Below are 25,215 nucleotides of genomic sequence, written 5' to 3' on the forward strand. Positions count from 1 at the left end.
TTCTGCTTTTTGGCAGACTTTCATGGTTTTCCTCCTTTCCTGTGGTCTCACCGTGGTGGTGTTTGCCCCCCGTGAGCAGGGAGGTGAGCTCCCACACAGCCAGCGATGCTCTGATTCCACAGATGAGTTTTCAGAAAACAAGCACCATGTGAAGCACATCAACATCACAAGATGGCTGTGTTTAAGTGATGACTCAGCCTTAGGAACTTGCAGACAGTGTGTGCTATGGGCATAGCTGTAAAATGTCTTTAACTGTCTCAATTGCCTCGAGAATCCAAGAGAAAATAGTTTTTAATTAAGTCTTCTTATCAACTGGAGGTCACCAGACTTTCTGTAGGGGCAGCCTCTTACTGGATGTACCTTATCTAATATAAACCACTCAAGGAAAAACTTATTAGTATCACTGGGTCTTTGCAAATGAGTTAACTATTTATATTTGATATTTATCTCTTTGGGGAGTTTCCTGGCTCATATCAGGGTATACATCTTCTGTTGCTGTAGGATTGGTAGTGGAAACTTTTCTGTATATAAAAAAAATTCTCACTGAGCAGCGCCTGGTGACAAAATTGGTCCCAAACAGTACAAAATGATACCAACTTCTTGACACAGATGCAGAAAGCCAAGGAAGAAAGGAAGGAGAGGAATTAGCTGCAGAGGCAAAAGGGTCTGTGCATTAGCTCCATGTAGCTCTAAACAACACCCTCATGGTGCCTTTCTTTCCAGTACTTTTATTGCTAACAAGTAGTCAGAAGGCTAGGCTGAAACACTTGATGAAAAGGAAGACAGGTGATTAATAGGCTGATGCCAGTCAGTGCCATGCTCAGTCGCGCTCCTGGTGGCATCAGAACTTTTGTTCAGCCACCAACACCTGTTTGTGTACTGCTTCTTCCACAACCCTCCTCTGTGAAGGGTCTAAAAAGTGACTGAAATCTTTCTCCTCTACTGTAAATTTGAACAATCTGGGAAAAAAACCTATCACTTTATCTCCTCTCTTAAAGACGCTCACTGCACTGTGAGACACGTGATCCAAGCAGCAGAAGTGCTGTAGCTTCACTGAAGTCTATAAATGAACTCAGAATGGCCAAGATCATGTATTCCATGGGAAAAATAGTCACCAATAATTCATTATATGGAGCAAAAATGTATTTGATTGTCATTTGAGAAGATAAACAGGACTTGCTTTAGAGAGCTAAAAATTTCCATAAGGCAATGCAAATAAAAATGTTAACTCATGCAGGAGGGAGCGTGGGCTGCGGAGTCCCCATGAATGCCTCCTCATGGACGTAGACACAAACTTTGTACACCTATACAGAAACTGTATCGTCTTACTAAAGAGGAGAGCCATTTCAGACAACAGCTCAGTCCCCCAGCAGGCCCAGATAGATGTCAAACGTGTTTCCACCTGCGTGCCTGTTAGAAGCACCATGGGTGCAAGTGAATCTCCTCTTCCAGAGATATTTCAAAAAGGAAGGAGAAGAAATAAAGTATTTTAATTAACCAGTTCGTGGTTAGTGCATGTAGGACTAGGATCCAGGTAAATTCATGACCTGAAATGTCTAAAGTGTATTTAAAGAAAAGTAATTCAGCCTTGAAGTGCTTGAGTGCGCAGAGAGCCTCCAAAGCATGAGACAGCTCTGTTGTTACCCCACTGTCAGATACACTTAGCTCAACATCCTTATGAATTCTGCTCTCTGGGTTAAGTGATATTTGTTTACACAAAACCACTATATAACATACTGTTACATCACACTTAAAAACAATCTTCATATTGCAAATATTTACTTGAGCAGCTATTAAATCAGCAATTCATGAAAAGTTTGTCGTGTTAATAGCGGTGGGAGGTTTTCCTGTATCCTGCTGCTTCTTGGTCTTGGATTCTGGTTACAAAAGAGCAAAGTGTTGGGTCTTCATAAGAAATTGGCTCTTCTCTTCTGTTCCCTTATGAAATATTACTATTTTTGGTTATGGAAAGAAGTCCTGATGAACTATTGTACAGTCGTTAAGAAGTGAGGTGCAAAGGGAGCAGGTACTGTTAATCTCTCTAAAGAAAAGTTACCTGAAATTTTTCGCATTTAATTTTGTGAAGAATTTTGCTGTGCATCCAAATGAGCCCCGTGTTTGGAATGCAATGCTAGGAAATTTTTGGCTAGGACTGAATGCTGACGCTTCTGTCCATGTCTTACCAGAGCAAGGACGGCTCAACTCCTTGCAGTCTGTAGTTGTCAGTGGGCTGTCCTGGAAGCAAGGAGCATCTTGGTCCCTTACTGATGATTGTTCCTTAGTCCTTCTGTGTAAATATAGGCACTTATATTACTTTAACAATGGCAATCAGCACTGATCTTGCGTATGTGAGGCAGTAAACATAACTATACTGGGATTTCATCCGTCTTGACTTATAAGCTATTTCGTAAAGTCTTTTCCATGTGCTGCTTGGAGCAGACCTTTGCTTTTACTCCTCCCCTGCCCAGTTTGGACTAATTAGGGAATATTTTGAGCATTTAGGACCCAGTGCTCTTCCTCAGTGGAGACAGTGTAGTTTGCTGTGCAGATGTTTCACTCTTCAGAAGCTAACTCGATGGCTGAAGGGGAAATCCAGATGCCATGCAGCAGACTGAGAAAGAGCTAGCTGCACGGGGGTTTAGTTTGTCTGACATCCAGTCCTGTTTCTGTCTTGAGGCTGACAAGCTTTCAGGACACTAACTGTGTGAGCTTGAAGACCACATCTCCTTCTAGAGCTTCTGGACATGATGAAACCAGCAGTGGTTACAATGACTCTTATACACGAGATATTAATACAGAATGGCTGAAGTCCTTAAATTTACATTACAAGAGGGATATGCCTGAGAAGTCATATTCACAGGAAAAAAACCACAAGGCTCTCCTTACTGGTGATGAAGGGTAGTGAATGACCCCATGCTCCTGAGCAGAAGAAACAAGGCTGGGGGGAGCTGACAGGCAAGAAACTGAGAAGGGGACAGTGCAAGGTAGAAGTGTCATTTGAGGAGGAAAAAGAATTGCTAGTCAAGCAGTGTAGCAGAGAGGAAAGTCCTACACAGGTGGTCTTAATTGTAATGTACAATGGAAATAAAATTCTGCAGTGCTGTACCCTATCAGGGCTTGGCTAGAGGTCTGAGCTGCAAGCTCTGGAGGTCTGGAAAATGTCCTAGGATTCTTGAGGTCAATCATTTATGAATTAAGTTACTGATTTCCTTTTACATTTTTTAAGCTAATTTCCTAAGTTCTCTATGTATGTTAAGATTCCTTCCAGAGCGAAAGCTCTGCACATAGACAGCTTCATTAAGTCATTAAATATTAAATGAACTAAATTAAGCTTGAAAAATTACCTCAGGCTATTTTTCCATCTTAGGTCTCTCAGATAAATCAAAATTACAGTGTATTGTGTGAGAGACTCATCAGCACGCTGAAGAGGATGTAACAGTTTTCCTTGTTTCATGTTTTTGTGCTTGCTGGAGAGGATGGAGGGGGCTGAATCGTTTTATTCTTCTGTCAGTGAAGAAATGGCTGACTTCTAGGAGACTCTAGCTCTCAAATACAATTTTCATTTCATAAGTTATATTGTACTTTCCACTGTCTCTGTACGTATGTAAAGTATTCTAATCTCCTGAGTCCCAGTAGGAAGAGCTTTAAGATCCTTCATCTTCATTTCTTTTCCTGCCTCTCTCTAAATGTCCCAGCTTTGCTTGTGTGAAGCTATCATTTCTCTCCCTCTCTCCAAATGTCATTGTCCATGCTGAGTTGTTACCTGCTGGTTAGCAGCAGCTACCCAAGACTCTTTGCAGAAATGACTTTTAGATATTAGAATAAAACAGAAGAGGCAGGGGAGAGCACATGTCCTCTTCCTTGCCCATAGCAGATGGAGAGCTCTGTTTTCCCCCAGCTTGGGGAAGCAGTGTTCCCACGCAGCCCCTGTTCTGTGTGGCTTGCGCAGGGAGAGCCGTTTCAGTTTGTTTTACTTTTTTCATGCAATCTGTGTGGCTAAACATTTGCTGTTCACACAACTCGTGCCAGACGCCTTCCCAGGAAAGCAAAGCACTAACATCCTTTTGCAGATGATGACTTGAACAAAACACTAGTGGGCTTTTCTGTAGTGATGTGGAAAACCTGTCTGCACCAAACGAAGATTTTCAGGCTCATTAAGTTTAACAGTGCCCTGTAGGATTTGTCAAGCAATTTCAAATCAGTGGGGAGCTGCTAAAAGGTCTCAAATATATCCCATGTGTGGCATGTTGGTGGCCGTCCTGTTTGAGGGCTACAAGTGCATGGTGTTGGTGCAAGACAACACTTGCCAGCCAGTGTCAATGTCTCCTACAACAAACCACTGGTTTTTGTTTGTTTTAATTTTGTTCATGTGCTGCCAGATGCATATATTCTCCAAGACTCATAATGCATTACAGTTTTCCTGTTTTCCACTGAATCCAGTGAATCTCTCATAACAGTTTTTCTAAAAAGTTTGTGTGGGACATATGTATGAAGGTAAATCTGTCAATGTTTAAATCCAGAAAACTGATGTGTTGAAGCTAAGTTAATGTCTTAAATTTTCTTATTCAGTAGCAGGTTGGCTTTAGTAGCTTATTTCTCTGAACCAAAGCCATTTCATTTCTGGATGAGAGCATTCCCATGGGCATTCAGTGTGCTTCAGCTTCGCCATTTCTGTTGATTTGGCTTAACTTGCTCCTCAGTGCCTCAATGAGGACAAAAACATAGAGGGTGTGAAGGCTGGAATATTTATTTGAACTTTGGTTCTGTTTAATAGCAAATGTTTATATTGTGCAACCTCTACAGCAGTGAGTTTTCTTCCCATCACTTTGGGGGGTGAATTCTCAAGCTAACTTCACTAATGCCTCCACTAGAATTAGTGTCACATCTTAAAATGCTGCTTAATTCAAATTGTTAACTATCTTACACAGAAGATTAAATATACCGAAGTATTGTTTAAATAATTTAGCTCAGACTCCCTTCGTGCAAGAAACAGCAAGAGATTCTTAAAAAACAAAACAAAACTTTATTTTATTATTAGATGCTGTTTTTTCTGAAGCCTGGGCTCTCACTCTTATTCCTACCATGCTGTTTGCAAGCTGACTGTTTGTGTTTTTTTTAAAGCAAAATGCAAAATAGCATTTTCTTTGTAGTCCAGGCACAAAAGGCAGTTTCATTTATCTGTCCTTAAATAAATAGCAAAGACATGAAGACATTTTTAGTTTAAAAAATGCTGCCATCCAGTGGCAATTTTGTGTGTAAAACTGCTACTTTGTGATCTATGCCTCTGTGGTGCTTATTTTTTTAATGCCCTACACAAGTTGTGGTATCAAAAATACATCACTTTTAATGGAGAAATGGCAATGTATCTGAAAATTTTAGGGACAAATACACAAGTCCTTAAAAATCCACGTGTTGCATAGGATGTTGATCCTCAGAGTTTGGAAACTGGGGGGCAAAAGGAACCTTAAGCGTAAGTACGAAGTAAAATTCAATGTTACTGTGTGAATAGTGTTGGTATGTATTTTACTTTTCTGTTTTTCTGGCTAGGACTTGTCATGTAATACAATTTATTGAAATATTGTCTTCATTCTGAATACTTATTTCAAGTAATTCCACTTTACTGCATGAGAAAAAAACTTGGGAATCTAAATCATATCCAAGTGTCCTTGAAGACAAGGCCGTAAAACAATTCATGATTCTAAACTTTATGGAATAGAAATCTTGCTTCTAGTTAAAATTAATAACAGATGGAATCAATAACATGCCTGACTAGAGAACAATGTATACAACTCTAAATATACTTTTTCAAAATAATTTTAGTAATGATAATTTTGGTAAGTAGCATATTAAACATCTCTTTCCTGCAGGGTTGCTTTGTTGGATTTGATCTGGCTCATGCTGTTGGGAACGTAGATCTTCATTTGCATGACTGGGGAGTAGATTTTGCCTGCTGGTGCTCCTACAAGGTAAAATTAATTCATTGTTCGAGATTTTCTGTGATCTCATTTATGTGATGGGTCACCAAACAGGTAAGATGAAAAGAGCTGAGCTGTTGATGAAAGCTTGGGCTGAATGTTGTGGCTGCTGGTTCAAAGAAATAGATGGACGCTGGCTTTAGTAGTGGTTTTGTTATAAGAAGTTAGAAAAGATAATAGCGGTAATTTTTTGTTTGACCTGTAAAGTCTTGTGTGTATTAGTGGGTGGATGCTAGTGGTGGCTGAACATCTGCTGTGATATTCATACTGATCTGTGGTCACAGTATTAAAGGCTCTCCTCTTACTTACCACATGGAAAAAATCTTGTAGTTATGCGATTTTCATAAATGACCTCTAAATATGAAAACATCTTTGTCTAAACACAATTTTAGATCATACAATAAGGTATCTTTTAGTTTTCTTCAATTTATTTTGAGATTAAGAAACAGTAGGCACAGTTAGGTGAATTGTTTGGCATATATATATCGTGATATGAGATTGCTTCAGCCTTTTTTCTTCTAGACTTCAAATATCATATGTAAACCAAGAATATTTTCAGAACTAATCTGCAAAAATGCATCTGCTTATACCTACATTAACACTTTGAGACAGATGCTAAGATCTCAAGTTAGAAACAATGAGAAATATTGAAATTTGTCTGTTTTATAGAGCAGGGTGAGGGAAGAAAAGCTCTGTTACAGATAATGAGCACAAAAAATGCTTACGTGATGATTTTTTCTTTACAGTATTTAAATTCTGGAGCAGGAGGCCTAGCTGCTGCCTACATTCATGAGAAGCATTCCCAGAGTATTAAACCAGCGTAAGTTTATTTCTAAACACATTCAAAAGGTGCTGTGAAAGTACATAGCAGTCTCAGTCACAGACTAGTTATATGTATGCATGTATATACATATGTTTATATGGACAGATGCAGAAGAAATTCCTTGCTTCAAAGAAAACTCAGACTAATATTTGTTGCTGAGTTATTGCCTTAATGAAAAGGGTAGTGCAAGTTTAAATAACTTGGTTATCTGATTTTTGTTAGCTCAGAAGGGTTATTTTATGCTAATTTTGCTATATTTTGAAATTGTTAATGTATGTGCTCACATCTTAAATAATTTCCTCCTTGAAGTCTATCTGTTCTAAACTAAGTATAATCATAAAAGAGAACGCTTATAATATTAAAAATAAGTAACCCAAATCATGCCTGTGAGACTGTTTAATGTAAAGAGAATACTTAACATCTTGCTTTAAAAATGGATTTTTTAAAATCATTGAAGTCTCTGATGGTGAACAAAATCAAAGACAATTTCAACTCTGTCTAATAGCTCTTTAATACTGGCATGTTTTCATTAAAATTATATCTACCAGTAAAGCTAGGAAGCATTACGTGGAGATCTGTGTTCTCAAAGATTTTATAATCCATGAAAAGCTGTGCTGAGAACTGAGGTTAGCTGCATTAAAAAACAACTACCTGTTATTTAGGACGTTATATGTCTGTACTCGATGTATATTAAGAACAGTAGGATTAGTACTTTTAATGCATTGACAAATGTAAACACATTCTGGCTGTAATCTTTGGAGAAATTGCTGGCACTTGCTTTTATTTTAGCTTGAGGAAGGCAAACTAAATCAGGTTTCAGAGAGAAATAATATTATAATAAGCAGCTTCACTGCACTATTTGCTGGTTTCAGACTGTCTAGACTCCCAGGAGATAACAGAATAACGCTGATAAGTTCTTCTCAGTCACCCATAACAGAAAACTCATTAGGATGACATATGACCTGCTGTGAGCCGATTCGATCCTCACATATTTCAAATACCTGGATATTTCTTCTGGAAAAGTATCTGCTGCTTCCCCCTTAGGTGCAGGAGTTGGTCTCATGGCCAAACCCCTGGGCCATGGCTGTGGGGAGCAGGGAAGATGCTGGGCAGTGGGGAAAAAAGAGGGCCAGCCAGAAATCACAGAATAGCAATAGGAGGAATGAAAAAAAAAATCAAGGACTTAGAGTATTTCTTTCCCCTTGATGAAATTTTGAAACTTCAGTGAGGGCACTAGCTTGGTATTGTAGGTAAGGTTTTAAATTAGTTTTTCCTGAACTTGCTTCTTCATACATAGTCATTAACTTGTGTATTGAATCTGGATGCTGAATGTCTTAAATACAAATGCCTGTATGAAATAGTTTTGTTTTTCTCCAGCCTGGGACCCAATTAAGAATATATTTTCAAACTCCCTGCATAGATCCTTTGCATTATTTAATCATAGCTATTTCATATTTTCTGAGATTTGATAATCACTCATCAAATTGTTTGTAGTTAATATGCCCTGTTTGCATGGCTTTTCTTTCTTTTCCACATCAACCAGCCATTTCAGGTCTCCAGATAAGATAGTGAGACAAAGGAGAATTTGTCTATGTCAAAGTATTCAATTTTATAGCTGATTTAAATGCAGAGCAATTTGCTATATGTTGTACAATCAAATAGAGTGGAATTTAACTGCTCTGGAAGTTGCAGTGTTTATGTTGTATCTGAAAAAAACGTCTTTGGCTGTCATCTGAATCAAGGATGACACCCAGTGGCCAGACAACTTCATTTAAAAACAGGAGGACCAAACACCGTTTCTTTGCATCCCAGCCCACACATAAGCAGCTAATTAAATTCCAGTCTGGTTGATAGCCTTTTGTCATATAAACCACCTGAAATATTGTTTTTAACTCATGATCAGTATTTTGCAAGTCACTTTACCCACCTGTATAGATTTCTTTAATTTGTTTCATCCTTCATATTTTCTGCAAGTTATTGACTGGGTAGTTATTTTTATATTGGATTAACATATGGTATTTTAATATAAAAATGTATGTTCTGATCATAATTCAGAGAGGCAAACCTGAAACATTTGCCAAGTGCCTTTTCCTATTACTTTGCTGGGGCAAAAAGGACTTAGGTACTTATTGAAAACCAAACAGCTTAATCCAAATTTTTTATTTAACAGCCTCAAGCCCAGCTACTGCCTTTCATCAAAGACACTTGGGCTTGTTTTTTTTAAGTTCTCTGATTTCCCTAAGTGTGCTTTTTTTTTCTCATTCCAAGTCTTGCTAATGTGAATATTGTAAGCAAATGGATGTTTGTGCTTAAGCTATGCCCAGTTTTAGAAATGGGGTTCCCTCCAGCTGCTCTCCACAGGTGCTGCTCCATCCAGCCGGCTCCCTGGACTACAAAACAGTTATTTTCTGCTTTTTTTCTAATGCACCTGGAGCTCTGCATAGAGATATGAACTTATTAGCCTTATCACCAGCAACTAGGGCCATGCCAGAACTGGTCTGTGCTTTGAGTCTATAGACTGAGGTTGTGGCAAACCCTGTGTTTCGTAGCTCTGAAACAAGCAACCCCAAACTAGCGTTATGCAGCCATACCATGTGTCACATCCCAACAGACAAAAATCAGCACGGATTCTACTTCAATTTATTCATGCACAGGCTTCCCACAAGCTCTTTTGAAACCAGCAATTCACCAGTTAGGAAAAACCATTTGTGTCCAAGAGTAAGCTTTGATCATTAGGCCTGATGGCCAGAAGATGGAGGCTATGGACAGCACAGGCTCTTCTGCTCTCCTCTATGTCACTGCAAACATCTTCCTGTACTCTGGCTTGGCTTAGCTTAGCTTAGGTATGGTCCTCTAGTTCACTGCAAGGGCCGTGGGTCTAAAAGTTACATGTTGTAACCATCCTAATTAATATCTGTACCTGAATGTGCTGAGCAGTCCTTCACTAGTCCGCTATCTTTCTTTCCACAGCTGTAAAACTGAATCAATCTGACATATAGGGGTCCCATATATCCCTATTCTCTCATGATCTCAGCTCCTCTGAAGTCTCTTTTAATATTCGAATAGTTCTTTTTAATACCTGTTCTATATATCACAGTGCAATATATTCTTGACTAATTGTGCTAGAGCAATTTTTCGCTTGGAGGAGACCTGGACAGAGCAGAGCTATGAAACACTACAGACACACTTTGGCCAGCGGCTGTAGATTGATCCTGAGCCACCAAATTTCCATGTAAATTCAGCTGGGTTGCAGAGGGGAGACTTCCAAGAGACAGCGCTAAGGCGACAGAATAATAGTGATAATCAGCTTGAGTCACATTTTGGGTTCAAGAACAATTATTTTTTTCTGCTGCTCAATTTCTTCATTTATATACTAAAAAAAAAAGAAGAGATAAAACTTGCTAAGTAAGTTACCTACAAAGAAATGTGAAAGTTGGTGAGGACCTGGGATAGATGTCACAGCAGAAGTCAGGTATTCACAGCAGTGTATCTGCAGCTGTAAATGCACACTGAGTTTAACCCTGCTGTCAGCTGGCATAAGGGATGGGAGGGGACAAACTCACAGAGTCCTGAGATAGGAGAAGAAAAAAGTCCTAGTTTAATCCCTGTAAGAAAAAATAAGGCATAATTTTAAAAGATGAAAGGGAAATAAATGTATGTAAAGCAGCCAGGAGAATAATAGATAAGCCTTGGCAGAGGATTAAATGAAAGTTGTACATAGTCTAGTGTTTAAAGCAAAAGGATTTATCAAGACTTAACTTTAGCACAGACTAGAGCAGGTAGAGTTTAAAAATAAAAAGTTTTGATGTGAAGAAGTGCTGCGTGTGCAGGAAGCAGCTGATGTCCAAATAGCATGTGGGCTTTTGCTATAGGATAAAAAAAAATGTTATCAAAGAAGAAACAAAGGTAACTATTTCATAGTGGCTTTGAGGACAAGGTATCTTCAGACAAATTCTTCATACACAGAGGTGAGATGTCAATTTCTATTAGATCACTTTTCTTTTGGACTTCATGGTCCCAATGAAAATACCAGAGCACAAATGGCTTCTTTACTGAGACTTGCCTGTCTTTTTGGTACGTGAACTTTTGCACTGGTATGAGGAAAAAGTAAAGCTGTTCTTGGTTAAAATATTCCTAGGTATAATAGACTGAGATGGGCCAATTCTCAATGACCCTTGGAGTCTATCATATCTGACTATATTAGCATTACTGAAAATTTTAACTGAACAGAGCACCCTGGCCTGGCTAAGAGGAGGATCTGGAGAAGCAATACCGAGACTTCTAGGAAGCTGCACACAATGCAGCAAGGTGGAAAGTCAGTGGTCACAGAAGACAGTGTACACGCTGCTGTGTGCAGAAGGGTTTGTCACTGGTCCCAGTGCACTCAAATTGTGGGGTAATGTATAGGCAAGCTATTCGTGGAGCGTAACGTGTCCCTGGAGTGCATAAAGTATCCTGTATTAAGGTAGAAATGAACTGTTTCTTTGCCAGGGAGATGAGAGCAATTTAGCTCCTTGAGCTAATTTAGAAACCAAAAGTTAAAATCTCCCTTGGGAAAAGACTGTTTAGGAATAAAGGCATTGGCTAATTAGGCTTAATTGCATTGTCTTGGGACAAGTGATTTATTAGGCCAATCTAGACCCATGATGGGCCTGCAGGGGTGTGTTCTTGGATTCACCAACAGAATGGCAAATATCCAAGAGCATTTTTTAACTTTGGAATGAGTCTTTGGGACAAAAAGAGAGGTTAATGTTCATTCACATCTATTTCCATTTTCATCTTTTCAGCTCTGTACGTCCTTTTATGTTGCTTTCCTGATTGTCTCCTTGTTCTTTGTCAAGCATTTCTCTCTATCTTCCTTCAAATCCTCCCTTGTAATTAAGCTGCATCTTCAAGCAGCCTTGCTTCCTTTCTCATTATTCATAATCTTCTCATTCTCCTCCCTGAAGGTATTCCATTATGTTGTGTCATCTTTGTCTTAGTTGGATTTTAAGGTCTGTGAGAGAGGAGCTCTCCCCCTTGTAAATTCAAGGGACCATGTACAAATAAATTTGCTGTATGTCAAGTCTGCATCACTTACAGCATAGCTGGAGTGCGTGTGAAAGTAATGTGCTGTTGTCATCCCCTTTGTCCTCCCATGCTGCACAATTTACTATAAGTTTTGAAAACTTGATCTTTACAATGGAGTATGTGGAAAATCAGATGTGGTTCCGGTTAAATTTCTCAACTATAGTAATTCTAACAAGTATGGTGATGGACTGGTATCTGCTCTTGATGCCTGCTCTGTAGGCATCAAAACACTGAAATAAGCGAAGATAAACAGTCAAGTATAAGCACTTAGCTTCTGTGAGTCATATCTTCTCTCAAATAGTATTTATAGCATTGGTGGTTTTGGCTGCAGACATCTGCAGATAGCTTGCAGGCAGATTTGGGGGTTTTATGTATATTTAAATCTTTGCCTGACAACTTGCTCTTTCGTTTGTCCAAAACTCCAACAACAATATGAAAAAATGTCTTTTCAAGCATTTTTCTCACAGCCTTTTTTTTTTTTTTTTGGCTGAGGCTGGTCAAATTCTTGCAGGTCTTTATGGTATTCATTCTCCAGCAACAGTTTATATGATAGACCTCAGCCAATTCAAATTTCTTTTGCAACTCTCCTTCTGGACCATGCTGGCAGGACATAAACCACTTAGTCTGCTCTGCCATGGCCCCTTCCCACTCCTACCCTTGGAAGCGAGAGGGAAGTGGCTGTGTTCCTCAGAAATGCGATTTCCCATCTGCAGCCTGAAGCTTTTCTCATCAGATGGTGTAAGACACAACTGCTCGAACACATGAAAGGAACCCAACAGGCTTAAGCTGATGGAAAGGTGAATGTAGCCTAGGGGCAGCTCTTACATCCCTGTTAGCTGGCAAGGAAAGGATCCCGGGGCTCTCCTTGGAGTCTCTATGGTTGCTGTGATTTCTTTCTCCTACTTCAAAGGACATGTGTTGTTAGCTGCTTGCTCTTTGTGCCTTGGTTCTCCACTTTGAGACAGGTAGTTTTGAAAGCATTCTTCTGCTGTGCCTTGATTTTATCCGTAAGGGAAGGCAACGAGCTGGCTTCCTTCCTGCTGAATGAGCTTCCAGAGATGCAGTGCCTGAGTTGGCGTCACACACCTCTGACAAAATGGAAAGAAAACCTCCTTTGTATGCCTTGGATCACAGAAAGATCTCCCCTTTTATGCTGCTCTTAATCTGTGTGTTTCTGTACCCACCTCACGGAACCTTTCTCTCTTAGGGAGGAAAAGTTTATTTTCAGTAAAATCATCAAGTAAATCTTCTGTCACTTCCGGTAAAAGCTCTCTTCTGTGCAGAACTGTGCTGCTAATGCAACCTTGCATTTGGGATTTTCCCCTAGATGTTGACTAGATGTTGACTCACTTTCAGTATTTGATTATTGTTCTTTTTTTTTTTTTTTACCATAGATTACCATTTGGGGTACTTGCTATGAAGCTTTCCTCCTAAGATTCTAATTTAAAGCTGTTCTCTACACGTGCCCTTTAAAATGAGATTTGCTATGTATGTGTTATTAGACCACAGTAGGGAATTTGTTTCTAATTCTTCCTTATTGAACGTGCTTCAAGATCATGGCATGTCCCACAGAATTGCTCTAAGCTGGAAGTACCAGCCATAGCCCTTAAACTTCTGTGCCATTAGTACTGTTACCTTTTTATTCACTTGTGTCCCCTGCAGTACATTTCTGTAGTTTTCAGTTGCTGATTCAGATGGGATCTCCTGTGCTGCATGTCCCCCAGAGCTACATGTGTCCCTCTCCTGGCTGAATTCCTCTCTGGCTTTAGCTGCAGCTCTCAGTGCATCTGCACAGCTCCTATAGTGATTCATATCACAGGTGGCACTTGAATCAAACCATAAGCATTTTTAAAGGTAATTGGAAGGTCGTTGCTGAGGTTAAGGAAATAACTCAGCCTCTTTATTTCCTGCAAAGTTGGTATTCTGTGTGTATGCTGGGGGGTGTTGTGTGGATGTATATTCATATTTTTTTTCTTCATTTACCACTTGTGATTATTTGTTTCCATTTGTAGTGCTTCTGCTCCCCATACTCCCTCTTCCTCCTGGCTGAAACTTCTCCCCAGGATGATGTTCTCCCCAGGGCACGTGTCTTCACATTTTTCCTTCCTCCTGGTCAATTCTATTTTATCTTCACTATGGCTGTAGGCAAGCTAGATCACTTCTTTTGCCTGCCCCCACCCACAACACCTTTCATAGTAAGTCCAGCAAAGCATGTTCACAGACTGTTGTCCTTTTCTCCTTGTTATTTCCATACACCTCCACTGAGCAAGGAGCTTCTTAGAGAGCTTCATGACTCTTACTTGCTTTAAGCCATCATGCCTCTTATGTGAAACACACATTTTCACAGCTGTTTGGTAAATTCTGACTATCACACTCATTATTCCTCATTTGCCACTGAAATTGTTGTCAGGGCTTGCTGGCAGTACTTGTCTGCATGGAAATAACGGGGCAGCTACAGCAACAGAGGTTCGGTATGGGCTGTGAGACTCCACACAGAGACCTACATTCACTCAGGTGCCTGATGAGCAGTTTCCTGTGAGATTCTGGGGAGGGACAATATACATCCCTCTTCCCTTTCTCCTAGTTTGAGTCTGTGTGGCATCAAACCTGGGAGCTAATCACACCAGTGCAACTGTTTGAGGAACTTGCAGCTACTTTCTGTCCCATGGCATGAAAAAGTTCTTCAACACAAACAATTATTTATTCATTTGTGTACAACTTATTGAGCAAAGATTTAATATGTCCCTTACCTAGTCCAGTTGTGAGATTTTGTCAGTGCATGTTGGTGGTCAGTGCTCTTGATATGGTTCGTTTTTCACGTAGAACAAGACCATGCCAGTGTCCTCATCTAGTGGCCTCTCACCATACTCTGCCATGAGAAGAGCTTGGGGATCCTGGGACCAATGTTGGACCTTGTGTCTTAGGGCTTGAAATACGGGTGTTGTGTGTGCTGCTAAACTAAGGGATACTGCAGCTTTTTAAGGAAAAGTCCCATTTCGCTCATGTTCTCTGGTGGGTGAAATTTCAGCTTTTTGAGCAGAGACTCTAAACTCTGAAAGCTGCCCATTTCTGTTCTCCCGTAATTTCACGTCTTAGGCTTCAACTTAATAAAATCAGTTTGAGTTCTTCTCTCCTTCAGTACTGTTTAGTGTCAGCAAATGTTTTGTAACACAATAACACTACTGCTGGGTTCTGTGACAATTCTGATGCTTAAAACTTTGAATTCAATTAGTTCCAGCCACTGACATACATTTTTTTTTTTTATTAAAACTCATCTAATGTGGTTTGCCTCTTTCAGGCAAAGAGCAGAAGTGATAATTCTTACATTTTTAGCTGATGTGGAGTCTAGTATGACAAAGGTCTTACATTAATATTGCGATTGCTATATTCAAAAATAACAAAGACCCAAGGAAGCACGTCTTCTCAAATCTTAAAATTTTTATATTGTAGGTCAGTCAGAGACATGTATTATTCAGAAATCTATCTAGATACCATCCCCTCAAAGATTCATTCAAGGGACTGAGAAGACTATAGTTCAGTAAATGCATCATAGTAATCAAAACCAGTGAAGTCTCCTTTAAGTCAGAATTCACATTTAGAAGTACTTCTAGGAAGGGCTGTTGCTTTTGTTTCTTGTTTAATTTAATCTATCTGAAACAGCCTAGAAAAAAACTACTGAATTCTTAAAGAATATAATATGCTTTTTTATCACCATAATATAATTGGGAACTATTCAATACTTTATAAAAATCACTCAGAACTTTATTAATAATTTCTATGAGTAAATTGGCTCCCTGCTTGATTTTTAATTTCTAGTGCTAGGGAGAATATTTGATTTCCTTCTACTAAACGTGCTAACACACTGTTGGCTGTATTCCCCCTTTTCATATATCTGATATTCCACTAGTGCAAGTGATATATGAGCACTTTGTGGTAATAGTTGTTCATAAGCTGATTTAACAGTTCTTAATTCAACTTCATTAGCCTTAGAGGGGTTGTTTTTCTGTGAGATCTCTTCCCAGGATTTAATTTAGCCTGCGATTTTGTCTGCTGCTTGATCATACCTTTCTTTTGCCTGATCACGGTGAATGAAGTTATCCCTCATCGCGAGCGCCCTAAGGTTTGGCGCGGAGCTGCGTGCGGCCTGGCCGGGCCCTGATCGGATTCGCAGCAGCGCAGCCATTTCTCTTCTGCACACCCCTGTTGCTGCACCTCATTTCCTGCTGTGAAAGTGAGCTTGGTCTCCTCCTGTTTTGACCTGCAGGGGTAATACAGAGGGACGTGTTGAAATTGGTGTATTCCCACTTGTGTCAAGTCTAAAAGACTAACAAGGAAAAAATCAATTCAAGAAGAGCATGTGCACCTTCTGTCTTCAAATACCTATCAGCTGTAAATCACTGTGTGCTTGATTGACCAAACAGCCTAGGTTTTTCCACCCAAGAGTCTCTCTAATTGTGGCAATGGTAGCATTGAATTCCCCACCCTGAGAGCTGCCCAGTTACATTTGGAAAAAAAATATGAGGAAAAACCTAAAGGATTTTGTAATTTCGGCCTTTGCACCTGTATTCTGAAGCATCATTATTTGGATTAGGAAACCTTTTTCATGATTTTGATCTAAAAAATCTGATGCTAGGCAGAAAGTGAATTTAACCTTTTTTTTTTTTTAACAAGACAAGCCTCAAAATAGTGGGAAGGAGTTGTCCCCACTGTCAGTGGTACCAAAAATGCAAGCTATTTAACAGAAGAAAAACGTCACGCCATTAGCCTCTAATACAATCATTATTTTGGTCAATACAATCATTACTTTGGTCCTTTGTCGAAGTAAAAACCTCATTGATATTAAATATGAGAAGTTACTACTTTCACAGTAACAACTTTTCATAAGGATTTTTTTTTCCCCCACTGAGTTCTAAGAGACTGGTCCATTAATAATGTATGGCATTGCTCACAAGTCACATATGCTTAATAGTTAGGAAACATTTGTAATGAGTTGAAAAGGGTAAGGGAAAGCATCAGGGTATGTGAAAGTCCAAAACTACAGAAGTCTGAGGCTAATAATTACCTGAGCTTCAAAAGCTTTTCAAATTCGAACAACAGGTCCTACTTGAAATTAACAAGCATTGCACAGAATAGAATAATGAAAAAAGTCCAGTCTTATCATTTGAGATAAAGAATATCTAAATAGATATAACGGGGTGGGGTGTGGGGGGAAGCTTTATAGCTTCTGGCAAGGTTTTCTGAAGGAGACAGAGTTAGGTTTCCAAATATTACTGGAGTCTAACAGGGGCTAGCTGCTAATTCCCCTAGTCCCCCATGCAGATCCTGGCCTCTGTATGTATACTGTGAAATACTCTCCGTTACTGACAGTTTCACAGTATATGAAGAATTTCAACTACACAGGAGGGTTAAAATCTCTGAATTCTGCATCTCTGTGATGAAACTGGGAGTCACTTTACAATTATTCTTCATTTTGATTAAACATACCCCTCAGCACCACACCAAATATAAGTATTTTTCTCCCTTCCAGTGAGCTGTCAGCAGGGGAGCTCTGGGCCTAAGCAGGACCTTGCTGTGGTGCTCAGTATTAAGGGCATGGAGTGCAAGCAGGCAGTTTGGGGCAGGCTTTGTTAATAGGAGTTCACTTCAACAGCCTGCAAGCCCTCATTTCAGGTGGTATAAATGTAGAAAAACATTGTCCTTCCATGTGAGTTTCAGTTTTTGTTTCAGCACATTTGTAAAACATCATGTAGAAATCAGCAATGGAGATATTGATTTATTTTTTGTTCTTGGCATAAGTGCCAGTTAGATGACGTGGATCAAGAAAAGTATTAAATCCTGAACTCAACAGAAACTCAAAACTCAACTCGAAACAAAGACTGGAAACAACTTCTGAACCTGAGAGGATAATTTGAGGAAAGGCTGGAAGGAGGGGAAAAAGAAAACGGTGGCATCAGCCATTACCTCCAACTCCCCTCTTCCCATCTGTATTTCAAAAAATCCAGTATAAAATTCTCCAAGGAAATCTATTTCTCCGTTCTTACACGATCCTTATTACTAAGTATGTGAAAACATGTTAACGAATATATTCTCACCACTCACCAGAGAGTTAGGGCCGTACTGAGCAGCATTTCTAGAGATGAGGGCTTGAGGCATGGAAAGACTAAATGACTCATCCGTGATCAGGCAAGTCTGTGATAGCAAGAAAATTGAAACTCCTTCTCAAACTCCGGTCAGGGAGCCAAAAATATGCTATGTAAAGCAATGAACATTTTTTCTGTTTTCTTTAGGGGGGGATTCTTGCTGTTTATTCTGAATTTTGGCATTGAATCCAAAGAAACACAATGATGCTTATGTGCTTCCAACAAAATTAATGCAATAAAATTGAAACAAAAAAATGCTCTTAGAAAACTGCAATAAAATTAATGCAGACTAGAATGCAAAGACTGTGCCCCAGCTGTAGAGCCTAGGGATCGAGTCTGTGCTCAGAGTTTGTGGGAAGCAAGCTCCTTGCAGACTTGCTAAATTTGCATTCGTGTCATCCAGTGCCTGAATCCCAGCCACACAGCAGGCAGTCTCCTGGCAGCAGTGGTGGGGTCGTACCCTGTTGAAGTGCAGTGGGTCTGGGAAGGTAGGAGCGCAGATGTGGCCTTTGCTTCTCTCACCTGCTCCCAGTTTTCAGATAGTAGTTGCAACCTCCTGTTTTTTTCTGTCTCTGGTTTGGCCTAGTCAGGCAAAACTTATAACTCTATAATGTGTGGCATACTTTGCTGCTCTCTTCTCTGTTACAAGTATTAGGTGTGTTGTTTTTTTTTTTTCAATGAGTGACCTACAAATATGTACTTGATGCTACCAGAAAGCCTATGTGAAATTTGTAAGAGAAGCTACAACCTAGTCGCCCATGTCACCCTCATCAGATTTTTATGCTGTCACTCAGAGAACGAACAGCAGTCTGCTGATGAGTTACCAGAGATCTTATCAGTCCACCTAGGGGAGGAAGATTTTGGGAATGAAGAAACTTTACAACGGTAAACTTTGAAAAGACCTTTGTAAAGAAAAAGCTGTCTAATAGATGCAAATATAGAAAAGAGCCAACAGGAGAATCAACACAGTTATGATAAATGTTGTGGAAGTCATGCTGGGAATTCACACTGTTTGTAAATCCGAGTGAAGTGGCTTTGCAGGGTGATACAAGAGTTTGTTTATATGAGCTTGGCTTCTGGTGTTTACTTCTGTCTGAATGCAGCAGCAGTAGGAGATACTACTGCTCAGGACCTCTGAGGCCTGTCTACTCTTTCTGTCCTTACTGCACTCCGTGGAGAATGCGCCTCGCTATCTGGAGCTAAACATTTGGTCAAACTGGAGATTCCTATATATTCCTATATACAGCATATTCAGGAATACTTTTGGTCTTTGGGAGTTGGCCATGGCATTTATTTTATTTTTTTCATGTGCTTTTTGAAACATGAAAGCTGGACAGAACAGAACACTGGATGTGGCACTTGTGGCATGGTACATCGTAATCTTCTCCTAGGTCATCACAACGACTGAGGCCAGATGTAATTTGTTCCCAGCTTCAGGCTGGCCCCAGCCTGCAGGCTTTTTGTTTTTCATTTCCAATCTAATTCCAAAGATTATGTGAGTTGTTTACTTAGCACATTTTCTGCTAATGGAAACATATGGGAGATGTGGGCAACCTCCATTCTCACACCACTCAGTAGTGTGCTTCTTGGTCTTGTGCTTGTATGGTCTTACAAGCCATAAGCACGGGCAGTGGCTGTAGAAGGGATATACTCTTCAGCCAGCCAGTTGTCATGGATGTTTGGGACTGCAGAAAACTGAGTTATCGTTGGCTTTTTCATTGCTTTTCCTGCATGAAGTTGCCTTTGTAGACAGAGCGTGTCTGTCTCAGTTCTGTGTTGTTTGTGAACTTTTCTTCTAACGATGAGAGCAGGGAAAAGTCTCATGAACTCCTTAATGCTGATTCTTACTGATAGATAGAACAGTGGCGTGAAAGCTCAAACAATCCTTGCCAATACCCAGAAGCTTTTACAAAATAAAACGAGGAGTGAATGAAGAGCTTAGTTGCGGCACAGCAGCTGCGCCAACCGCTTTGCGGACTGTCCCCAAACTGCCTGTTTATGATTTAGCTTAATCCACAGTTTCATAAACATGGAATGGTTTGCTGGTATATGCTCCTAATATAGACATCATTGAAGTAACGCAAATACAATTTCTAGATGGCATTGTAACCTGATTATGGAGAGAAAACAAACCGATCCATACCCAGCGAAGCCAGCTAGTGTGATATAAGGTACTACTAATTTCACACCGCATTCCTGTTGTTGCACTTTAGCATGCTTTCTCATGGACGTAAAATGATTTCTCTCACAATGTAATGACAGGATGCTTCCAGTGCATTGCCCTGGATTGTGCAAGTTGAGCTGCATTAATAGTATTTCCCTGTTTTCTGTGTCGCTACTCAAGAGTTTCTATTTCTTCTTGCTGAGAAGGGAAATGAGACCCATGGTGCTTCAGGCAGTAAATTATAAATGAGTAGCATGATCGTCTGTAACTTTGACACAAAGGTCAAAGGAATTTTTTTTTTGTATTTTTTCTGTGTTCTTTAACTGGATCGTCTTTGATGTCTACACTGCACATACATCATGATCATTATATCCCACACTCTTGCATCATTAATGGAACTACAAACGAGATGGCTCAAGTTATGAACAACTAGTGCTTCAGTCTAATGCGTGCGGATATGAAGGAGGGAAATGAGCTAAGTAAAAATACTTATTGAAGAGATTGTTCCCTGGTGTAAATGCGCTTAAAGGGAGTAGGACTAAATGAGAGGGTACTGCTCCTTTCTGGAGTCATTTTCCAACACAGTAAGTCTTTGTTCATTGGTTTGTAAAATAAGAGAACATTCTGGGGTAAAATAAGGAATTTGAAAAATCTTCCAGCAATATTTCGTTATATGCCTGCTTATTGCATGAAATTTAGCTAGTAACAGCTTGCTTTAAATTGTATGTTGTGCGTTTAAAAATGATTTCTGTGCATAGACTGGAAAGCTGCAAAATTCCCTGGGAAAGTCTCGGTGCTTTCAAACGATGGAGACATGGGTTTTGTTTGTGGGCTAAAACAGAGCAATGTGTTACTTTATTTGAAAAGTTACTCTCTTACAGAAGTAGGCTTGTATAGGTATGCACATTCCACAAAAACTCCACAACTCTTCTGGTGCTAACTTACTCTCCTTTTTGACGTGCCAGCAGTGGGTTTCACATCCATTTTTGCTGCCAGATGGAGAGGTTAGCTGCAGAAGCACTTCAGGAGCACCTGGGTACCTGGGACAGGTGACCAGATGTCATCCTGGCACACACCGTGAGCCAGACGCTGCTGGGACAGCCATTTCAAGTGAAACTAGATAAGTGCTAAGTTTGGATACATCTACAAATAAAGGGCAGTGGCTGGTAAAACATTATTATAGTGGAATGATCGCAAAATTAGTCTCTTTTCCCCCCAGATGCACTAATTTTTAACACACTTCACAAAATAGGTTTTATTTGCAATGAAAATATTTTAACTCTGGAGTCCAGTTGCCAAAAAGTCTAAGGTGTTTTAAATACAGGAGAATTGCAGGAGGCTTTTAAGATCCTTCCAAGCCATTTTGCAAAGATTGTGGTTTGGAATTCCAAATCAATTTAGATCTTGGTGTCTTTGTTTTTCGAAGCAAGAATAATCAAAATGGTGACTGCATTTCAAAAAAACTCATTTTGCATGCAGAGTAACAACTCTTTAATAAGAAATTTTACTGCAGCATCTTAATGTGCAGTTTTATTGCCTATTATTTTTAGCGAGCATTTTTAAAGCCTTATGTTTGGGGTTTAACACCTTAGCTATTTCCCATCATAACAGGTTGAAATTTGGCATAGCAGTGGCAACCCTCATTTCAAATTTTTCACAGAAAATTGTAAACACCAAATTGCGAATTTGTAAAGATTTTTAGATTCCACACTTTGAAGCCTGTCAACTTAAATGTCAAATAATATGACATCCATATGGACCATTAGATCAGTGATAGTGTAGGACCAGAGCTGCCTCAAAGTGCACATCCTGTAGTGACACCTTTGAAGTTCTTGAACAGCCAAAAATTAAAATAAAATTTAAAAAAAAAAAAAGTTATGGTAGGAAAGGGCAAGACAGCTAAAACTGTCTTTAAAAAATCCTTCATTCTGTCAGTTTGGAAAAGTTCTGAAACTTCAGTGTCCAAGTTGTAAACATGATGCTGCGGCAGAGGTCTGACTTTAAGCCAGCTTCAGAGTTAGTGTGTTTTGAACTCTAGAAACACAACCAGAGTGCTTCTCATTGGGTTTTATTGGGGCAATATTCTGGTTGATGTTCATTTTATCTTTAACTGTAGGATGCAGTCCAAATAGAACATGTTATTTTTTTCTCCTTGCTACCAAGTAATAGTCCGAATGTATTTCACATATTCTTCTGCTGTTTAAAACTTTTGGAGTTCATGTAACATGTGTCATTGGTATTAGTAGTATGTTGTAGTAACATATAGTATTTGGAGTCTACAGTGAAATGTCCTATAGATATTATACAGTGCATATTAAATAGCTGGAATATCTTTTATGATTCAAACCATCAGTAACTGAGCCACTTGGGCAGAAGCTGCAATATATTTTATATTGGGCATATTCATTTTGGCAATATAATATCTCATTTGAAATGAATGTATATTGCACTATTGATTTTCATGGGTCTTAGAATAGTAAAAACATCACAACAATAAAAAAATCCATGCTTTTTTGTATACTCTAGGTTTGGATGCAGCACTCAGAGCCGTTCATAGAAGTAAACATAAAACTGAAGTTATACAGAAATACGAAGTACTTTATTTTACACTATGCAGTATTCATAAAACAAGTCTTTAACTCAAATGCGGTCTTCATTTTGTAGAGCTAACCTCTTCTAAGCACACTGCAAAGAAATGTTCCTGCTTTAGAAAGAGGCAATGCCTTTCTATTTCCTTGTTTACTTCCAGAAAAGCTAATCTACCATGAGTTTTACTTATAGTTTTTTTTCTGTTAGAAATTTTGAACACTTGCCAGGGTTCGTTCCTAACAGCTCTGCTACCCAGCATAGAGAAAACTGAGTAAAAACCTAGGGAGAAATATCTATATGTCCATCCCTGGAGATCTTAGACGGTCAGAAAGGAGTCAGAGGTGGCAGCTTCCTAATAGTATTGATGCATGGGAAATTTCAAGTAATACTGACGTGATCAGTCAATGATATTACCATCTAAGAAGTACAATACTAAATAGAGATAGGAAGAAAAAATCCTTGGTTTTGCAATATTGACTTCATCCGCAGCATGGGGAGCTTCAGCGCCCTGGACACCAGGAGCTTCAGTGCATCCAGCTGCTTCAGAAAATCATTTGTAGTGATATCCTTGAACGTATTTTTCAAAAAAAAAAATTGAAAATATTAATAATCTAATGTCACCTTAATTTAAAAGCTTGGACAAATGATATTCAAAGTATTTTTTTTTGTCCCCCTGGAGATGATCTAAAAAGTCTGATTTTTTGGATTAAGTTGGTTCATTTTTCATTTTAAATAATCTTTTTTGAATAATATGCTCAGTTCAAGAGAAGAAAAGTTTATTCCAGAGCTCACATCGTAAGGTAAAAGCAATGCCAGCACAAACTTCCTACTGAGGCCCTGTTGGCTGTCTGCTGCCCATCACTAATTCCTCTGCTTGGTGAGACCAAGGCAGATTTTATAGCACCTTTTAAGTTTGAATGTTCATTAAAGTACGTTTAGGGAGGTTAAGTTTTTAATGCTTTGGAACAAAACAGAGGAAATATTTCTGTTCTATTTTTCATTTTGTAAAATGAATTCAGTCAAAATGGGTATTGTCGGGAATCAATAGTTAATTTGAAAGATGTGGTACATTTTATCATTCACTGTTAAAGAGAAATTTCTAGACAATAAAATTCAGTTTTTAGTGTTTCCTATTTATAGAATGTATTGTGGTTTTATGCTATTGTTAGAATTACAATGTATTATTAGAAATATATGTATTTCTTAAGTCTTGGATTGCTAATCATTTACTTTGCAAAATTTTAGGTTAATTGGCTGGTGGGGTCATGACTTCAAAACACGATTCCTCATGGAAAACAGTATGTACTTTTACACTTTCAATTTACCTGATTTGACATATTTATATACAGACAGCATAGCTTTTGCAGAAGTTTGAGTAGGAAGGATAGACCTTTGTGCTTTCATGCTTACATTAACTATATTAAGCTCAACTCATCCTAAATATGTAATACAGTGAAGTCAATAAAATAAATGGAATAAATTAGGTCTCTGAGCATATGGGTCTGACTGTCTGTTTCCAGACGTTTTGCTGACAAGATGCAGATGTGGACTATGGATGGAAGTTTTGAATCTTTTTAAAGTCGTAAGTTCTGAGGAGTGAGATTCTGTTATTCACGTGGGTAAACGTGAATCTTAGATATCTTACCTTGGGATTAGTTCCACTGGAATTAATGAGAAATGGTAAAGGCGCCTGACATAAGTTGTGCAATAGCTCTTATGTTTCAACATCTTTAAATCCTTTGCGCTAATGATGGAGGGAATATAAGACAAAACCAAACCTGCTCTGAAATAAACTCAGTATTTATTGTCCCAAAGCACAATGAGAGATGAGGACTCCTTTCTAAATCTGCCAGCTATAATCTTCCTCTCCTTTTAAAGATATGGCAGAGAGACAACCCTGAGGGATCAGGAGGAAGAAAGGAGCTTTTTGTTTTGATCGGTTGTTTTGGTTTCAGTATATTTCTAATTTTCCGTGGCAGCCCCTACTGACGTGGCTTTGGCTGGTGAACACCTCTCTAATAGTTTCAGTCTGGTCTTTGTTTTCTGACCACATGTAAGAGTGGCTTTATGGAACCCCAGAAGGAGATGCAAATTACCTTGAAATACTGTTAGAAGAAGAAGAATGTTGCTTATTCATTTCCACAGACAGTTGCGAGGCAGAAGTTGGGCAATAATCATTATAAAATTAGCCAGTCTGCTGTGCATGAAGAGCATTTCCTCCACAGCATCCTCTTGCTCTGATGCTGAAGCATGAAATATAAATGATGACACAGAACTTACAGCAAAGCTTTATGGCTTTATTAAATGGATTTTGTGAAATTTCACAGCCCAAAGTCTATGCAACTTCTATATGTGGCCTGAAGCTACACTTAACTGCATGTGCAGTCTCCCACGTGTCTCGTCAGTTTAATAAAGTCAAGGAACGTGATTCCCTGATCATGCACCGTGGCTTCT

General features: G+C 39.1%; 1 protein-coding gene across 1 annotated transcript in view; it reads left to right on the forward strand.

Moving 5' to 3' along the window:
- The window catches only part of KYNU (kynureninase), a 52,854-nt gene that overhangs the window by 22,177 nt on the left and 5,462 nt on the right, over positions 1-25,215 (forward strand). The window contains exons 8-11 of the mRNA XM_035556096.1: positions 3,368-3,432; positions 5,843-5,966; positions 6,722-6,795; positions 24,007-24,059. Of these exons, the coding sequence (XP_035411989.1) occupies positions 3,368-3,432; positions 5,843-5,966; positions 6,722-6,795; positions 24,007-24,059 (316 nt within the window). The remainder of the gene's footprint in view (positions 1-3,367; positions 3,433-5,842; positions 5,967-6,721; positions 6,796-24,006; positions 24,060-25,215) is intronic.

The sequence above is a fragment of the Cygnus atratus genome, chromosome 6 (genome assembly GCF_013377495.2).
Source record: "Cygnus atratus isolate AKBS03 ecotype Queensland, Australia chromosome 6, CAtr_DNAZoo_HiC_assembly, whole genome shotgun sequence".
Lineage (NCBI taxonomy): Eukaryota > Metazoa > Chordata > Aves > Anseriformes > Anatidae > Cygnus > Cygnus atratus.